At 43.3% G+C, this 6,922-nt stretch overlaps 1 protein-coding gene across 1 annotated transcript in view; it reads left to right on the forward strand.

Moving 5' to 3' along the window:
- LOC147421103 (putative uncharacterized protein YDL057W) overlaps positions 1–5,949 on the forward strand; it is a 51,794-nt gene extending 45,845 nt beyond the window's left edge. The window contains exons 3-7 of the mRNA XM_086504045.1: positions 3,181–3,263; positions 3,336–3,457; positions 4,844–5,005; positions 5,445–5,538; positions 5,692–5,949. Coding sequence (XP_086360171.1) covers positions 3,181–3,263; positions 3,336–3,457; positions 4,844–5,005; positions 5,445–5,538; positions 5,692–5,866 — 636 coding nt within the window. The 3' untranslated portion in view covers positions 5,867–5,949. The remainder of the gene's footprint in view (positions 1–3,180; positions 3,264–3,335; positions 3,458–4,843; positions 5,006–5,444; positions 5,539–5,691) is intronic.
- Positions 5,950–6,922: the final 973 nt, after the last annotated feature.

The following is a 6,922-nucleotide window of genomic DNA, read 5'->3' on the forward strand; positions in this document are numbered from 1 at the left end:
TTCGACCTCAACTGTTTTTTCAATGTTCGCTCGAGGAGACAGTGAGTACCACACACACACACACACACACAGAGAGAGAGAGAGAGAGAGAGAGAGAGAGAGAGAGAGAGAGAGAGAGAGAGAGAGAGAGAGAGAGGGTGCACTGATGTGAGCCCCAAAGCTCAAAATAAGGGCCGAGTCACACCCGTTGTAGGCAGGGATAAGGGAAAAAAACCCAACCTCCGAACTTTGGTCGCTCGAGGAGATAGCGAGTACTAGAGAGAGAGAGAGAGAGAGAGAGAGAGAGAGAGAGAGAGAGAGAGAGAGAGAGAGAGAGTGAAACCGGCCCGTGGGGCGGTAGGCGTTGGCTTTCACCCGAAATTCTTTACTTTAAACACACACAGAGAGAGCGTGCAAAGGAACCCTGCGACGGGAATTAACACTTAAGCACACACACGGCTCGGAAGCTAGAATGCCCCGAGCAGACGCCAACAACCTGTAGGCCCCAAAATTGGCACCCCTTTCGGTATTTCTTTATTCTTTGAGAGGGTAAATTACAAAGTAGAGCCCTGGGAATCCTTTACCTGTATCCCTCTAGATACTACCCGATTTGGCCAAATTTTGGCAGCATAATAGCCCCAAAACTTGCGTGAAACCAATTCCCTTGCTAGAACTGACTTCCACTGGCGTATATCCTTTGATTCCAACCCAAAAACAGTAAATTCAGCTGGCTGTATTTACTGGTTTTTGCCCTGTTTTCAGCCCCAAACAGTCCCCTAGCTGTCCTCTGCTAGTGGGGCACGATTCCCAAGGGTTCTAGTGTCCGTATGGCTGAAAAACAGTCAATTTTCTGCGCATACACATCGCTGAATTTGCACCTGTACGGTGAGATTATGACCCTCACCGGTGCCTGCTTTGGAGTAGCAACTAGCTACCCTTGTTCCTGCTCAAGGAGGCTCTTGCCTCAGCACACAAGCATAAACCCACACAGCTGTACATCAATCAAATGAAGGGCCCTCTTGTGGGGCATCACATAACTGCACGTAGGGGAGAGAGAAAGCAGTGTATAGCGTGCAGGGCGTCACTCCTAGCACCACACTGCACATGAGGTACATGAGACACTGTACATGAGAGGGAAAGAAAGCACTCCATAGCTCTTAACCTGTGACAAAAACCAAAATGAGGCCTCTCCCAGCATAAAATTCAGCGCCCATTTTTTTGTAAGAGGCAAGTCCATGAGAATTTGCCACTTGGCGCATTTACAAGCATTTTCCCGTTTTGGATTTGCCGCTTAAAAATCTCCCGATTGGTTGCCCAGTTGACTTTGGGGTAGAGTTCTAAAATGTTCTCCTAGTCATACCGGAGGTAATGACGCGAACACATTTCACGGCTCAAAATAGCAGTTCCCTAAATTTTAGGAAATGATTCCGTTGGGCTCCCATTGGTCATCTGACCATCTATCCTCATTGGGACCGCATCCAAAAGTACAGTGTGGCCCAACTGTCGGATACTTTCTGTTGGTAGTCCCACCTTGACTTTGTGCCTTTATTGAGTTCACTTCCTAGTATCCACCAACTTGCTAAGTGCGACGGGGGGACCTATATGATCTTGCTCTGAGCCTAGACCCTCTTACTATTCGAATTCCAGTGCCGACTACTTCCTATCTGCGGGTGAAACTACCGTTCACATTGGCCATACAATGTTTGACCGTTTGCTACTTCAAAAAGGTCTCAAAAATAAAACAAAAATCATTGGAAAGAAACCAACATTGGAGAGAGACGAATCAGGAGAGAGAGAGAGAGAGAGAGAGAGAGAGAGAGAGAGAGAGAGAGAGAGAGAGAGAAAAGAGAAGAAGAAGAAGAAGAAGAAGAAGAAGAGAGTTTTAACGTCGTAGGAAACTATCCCAAGAGACCTTAAAGATCTAGCCGACGAGAAGTTGAACTCAAGACTTGTTATTCAAGAGGGAAATGGCATAACCAATCTACCACACGTGGGTGATAGAAAGGTTATACCATTTTCCTCTTTTTATTAGCGCATACACACACACACCCACCCACACACCCGAGAAGAAGGGAGTTTTAACGTTGTAGGAAACTAACCCAAGAGACCTTAAATATCTAGCCTTCAAGGAGTTGAACTCAAGATTTGTTATTCAAGAGGGAAATGGCATAACCAATCTACCACACTTGGGTGATAGAAAGGTTATACCATTTTCCTCTTTTTATTAGCGCACACCCACCCACACACTCCAGAAGAAGAAGAGTTTTAACGTCGCAGGAAACCATCCCGAGAGAGAGAGAGAGAGAGAGAGAGAGAGAGAGAGAGAGAGAGAGAGAGAGGTGCGTTGATGTGAGCCCCAAAGCTTAAAATAAGGGAAATGGCATAACCAATCTACCACACTTGGGTGATAGAAAGGTTATACCATTTTCCTCTTTTTATTAGCGCACACCCACACACCCACCCACACACTCCAGAAGAAGAAGAGTTTTAACGTCGTAGGAAACCATCCACACACAGAGAGAGAGAGAGAGAGAGGGGTGCGTTGATGTGAGCCCCAAAGCTTAAAATAAGGGCCAAGTCACACCCGATGTAGGCAAGGATAAGGGAAGAAAACCCAACCTTTGAACTTTGGTCGCTCGATGAGAGAGAGAGAGAGAGAGAGACCACAAAAGGAGTGAAGGAGGCACTCGTCAACAAATGCGACCTCAACTTTTTTTTCAACGTTCGCTATCTTTTTTTATCCCAGCAGCTGTGCGTATTGTGCACTCTGCGTTGCTCTCAATTATCTCCCACAACCTCTTAGTTGTTGCTATTCAAGAAAAGGCCCGCTTCTTTTCATCTCCCCATCTGCAATGGTCAAGGGCTTTTGAAGTCTCCCCCCCCCCCCCTCTCTCTCTCTCTCTCTAAGAGGTGCCTTGCGGTGTGAATAAATGTTTTGTTTTCATCCAGTTTTGTTCAGTAACAAATAAAGTGATTTAGTTTTTCCTTCCTGTTTTCTTGTGTCCCTTGCTTTTGTATTTTTTTGAGTGCTTTATCCTCTCTTATAATTCGTAAGTGCAGACTACTCTGACCTTAAGAAGGTATAGATATGATCCTACATACAATTGTGTTAAATAATCTTGTAAGAGGGCTGTCATGAGGGTTCATTCCACTGTAAGAGAGGTTCCCCTATCCTAATACTGGTGTAGAATCGGTGGACAGGATGTGGGTTTGCTGGTCAGTCTAGCAAAGGCTCTTTCACAAGCAGGATTGTCTGTCTTCAGATTTGATTTTTCTGGGAATGGGTAAGTGGAGTACTGGTAGATTCTTGCATACTTTTGTTTACAAACTGTGTTTTAAGCTAGAATGTATTACAGGGAGAGTGAAGGCGAGTTTCAATTTGGGAGCTACTCGAAAGAAACAATTGATCTGCATGACGTGGTGCTTCACTGGATAGAAGAAGGGCGTGTAGTGAAGGCAATACTTGGACATAGCAAAGGTTTGTTACTGTGATTATTGATAACTCTTCTTTTCAATCAAAAGTGGTCACTCGGTCACGTCATATGGGAGTATCGTAATCTCAAATTATGTCACTAATTGTGGTAAATGGATATTTGATTGTTTGCCCAGGCCAAAAACATATATTTTTTACATTTATACACCTATTCATAGATTAGTAATTCTCCCACAATTTGGGCCATCTTTTTAAGAGCCCCAGGTCTACCTGCTAATTTTCCAAGTTCCACCACTAGAGAATTGCATTTTTTGTGTTTTTGTAAGGATGCTGCTTCCCTCGGTCAATCAAATCGACACCTGGAAAGTGTTGTGTTCTTGCTAACTTTTCTGTTCTCTCTTTAGAATATGGATGTGGATTCAACTGCTAAAGCTTTTAAAGTTTAACCCCTTTCTTGGTATGGATGTATTGCGCTAGAGACCTTAAAGTTTGAGTGAGATCCTGCCCAACTAAATTTATAGGCTTTCAGTTGCATACTACAAACCTCACATCTCACACTTATAATTAGACTCTGATATTTGCTTGTGCTATCCAGTCACATAGGCCAGCATGTAACATGAATATGTGCGTATGTCTTCTTGAGCCACTTGGGTGGTTGCCTGGTCTTTTGGATCTTTGGTGTCAAATAGGGAATCTCCTTATAGAGGGGTCTTGCGGCTTTATTTCGATAGGCTGAACAAAATGACGGGTCTTAGTGGCAGGAATCAAGAATTATAAGAATTATCTTATGGTAATGAAGTCTGAAGATAAATGTATAACATGAATGTTGGGAAAAGGTCTTGATGCATTAAGGGTCTCCAAAGCAGAGATAATTTTTTTGTTGCAAACAGTACATTGTCAAATCGTTCTTCGCCGAGAGTGAAGTGGCATCCACGGACAGACAATGGAAGATGTTCTTATCTAGCTTCTCGCTGACAATAGCATCATTGTTAGACATGCTTGCAGAAAATCTGTCATGTGGTGCCAACAATGCCTCTTATCCAGTTCAGCAAACTGGGAAGATTGTGCTTACTGCCAGTTTGTCTGAGCCAACTTCATCGCAGCCGAAATTAAAAAACGCTTAGCTTTATTCACTTTCCACAAGTACACTGGTGGCTTTTTATTAGTTTTAACCTTTTGATTTGACAAATGGTTTCTCCTTTGTTCTGAATATTACGAAGAAACAATCTGTCCCTGAACATTACAATTCATTAGCCCTGACATATGCCAACTGACAGAAAGTCATCAATTATGCTTGTAACACTTAATCACAGCTTTAATTGAATGGCTAATTTTCAAACCGTAGGCTTAGGATGCTCCAAGGAGTTCTTGGTTGCTTATGTTGTTGTCGTGGATTTCAGCACTCTGAAAGAGGAGAATTATTTTCTTCAGGTGGAAGCTCTGTTCTCTTGTATGCATCCAAGTTCAAGGAAGTGAGCACGATTGTGAATGCGAGTGGCCGTTTGGATTTAAAAGCTGGGTTGGATAAGCTTCTTAGTTCTGATTACCTTGAGAGACTCGAGGCTGGGCCAATAACCGTGAAAAATCCATCAGGTAGCTTTTCTTCAAGTAACAGCATGCTGATTACTCAATTCATGCCTTGCGAGGCGATGATGTTATTGCCTGGCCTGTATTCTAGTAACACAATGAAGACTCTTCCTGTTATGTCCCCCATCACAGGAGAGGGGACCTAGTCTATGACACTGTCGCGGTTGCTTTTCAATGTCCGGGTGGACCGGCCAGCGTGGCTGGTCACTTACAATATGGGGTCAATGATGCTCGGTCAAAATCGAGGCTAGGTATGCGCAAGGTCACCTCGAGGAGGTGTGATTGAGCGTCATTCGCCCCATTTTACAAGTGACCGGCCACATTGGACGGGTTCACACTACAGCCACCCAGACATTGGACACCTATTTCAACGGTGTCATAGGCTAGGTCCCCTCTCCTATGGTCAAGCCATAAGACTTTCTCATTAATAGTGCTATCTATACAGGGAATACTATGTTTGGAGTTACGAAAGAGAGTTTGATGGAGCGCCTTAGCACTGACTTGGTAGCAGCAATTCAAACAATACCTAAGGATATCAGGTATATTTAAATGTCGGGTATCGGATTTTCAATTGGTTTCCATTTAGATCTCAAAGAGAGCTAGAGTATGTGTTGTAAATAGAAGAGGCTGATAATCAAATCCATGCAGTCCTATGAATAACATGTCTAATATTTCTGAGCTTTTGTGTGCAGAGTAATGTCAGTTCATGGCTCTGAGGACGAATTGGTTCCTGTAGAAAATGCACACATGTGTGACAAGCTCATTGCCAACCATACCCTTGAGATAATTGAGGGGGCAGATCATATGTATAGTCAGCATGAAAAGGAACTGGGAGAGACTGTGAAAAAATTTATACTAGAGGAGTGAATGCGAGCTGAGTGCGCAGTTGATATGCTTCTTATTTGAATAACTGGCAGCTATCAATGCATATCTGAAGGTTTTATCAGTTACCACCTGTAATTTACTAGCCAACCCCCCCCCCCCCCCCCCCCCCCTCCCTTCTTTGGGTGAAACTAAACTCACTGAGTAGCAGTAGCCTGGTCTCATAGAGCTCCTCCCTCCCTTTTCTCAAGGAAGAGGATGAAGCATGACAGAGGGATGGGTGTGGGGTGAGACCCAATTGCAAAGGATATGGATGCACTTTCTCTTTGGCAGTTGGCGTGTGTGCGACCAGACAATGAATGAGCTCAAAGGAAGTGAAGGTGGAAAGTGAGAAAGTGGTAGAAGGAGGATGCCTCTAAAAATGGATTCCTTCCCCAAAAGGAATAATCTCCAAAAATGGCAGAAGAGATCAAATTTGGGTGATTCCCAAGCATGGCCAAAGCCGAGAACGACAAAATTGGTACTTAAAGAACTCGTAAAAGGTCAAAATAGGTCTTTTAAGTTAGTGACTCTCTATTTTGGCAATCTAAGTGTTGATGTTAAATCTGGTAGAAGATAATATACAAGACGTTACCACCCAAAATGGGTGGAGCCATGCTATAAAGCTGGCTAGCAAGAGTCCCAAAAAGGCTTAAGTCTCCAAAATGGGAAAATTCGCGAAGCCATTGACAGAGTTGACTACGAAAGTAGGGGTATGATAAATAGCCCAAAGCCCCCGACATAGACAATACAAAAAAATGTTATCTATTTCAGAGGCAATTTGCACTTCCAAGCCTTCTGTAGAATATTTTTCCACCAATGGATAGGTTTGTGTGAATGCCATAATTGATTACCCTGCTCAGAAATCCATGGCGGTGAATGAGCAAGTGATATGGATTGCCAGTTGCATAACAGCGAGTTTTGCATTACTACAAAACCTACGAAACATTTTATACTTTTGAAACCAGTATAGAAATTTGAAATTTAATTTTATTGTGGTTGTAGGGATCAAAGTAAAATCTAAAATCTAAAAATCTTAGTTTATTGTGGCTCTAGGGCTCA

The sequence above is a fragment of the Adiantum capillus-veneris genome, chromosome 28 (genome assembly GCF_014529385.1).
Source record: "Adiantum capillus-veneris isolate H3 chromosome 28, ASM1452938v2, whole genome shotgun sequence".
Classification (NCBI taxonomy): Eukaryota; Viridiplantae; Streptophyta; class Polypodiopsida; order Polypodiales; family Pteridaceae; genus Adiantum; species Adiantum capillus-veneris.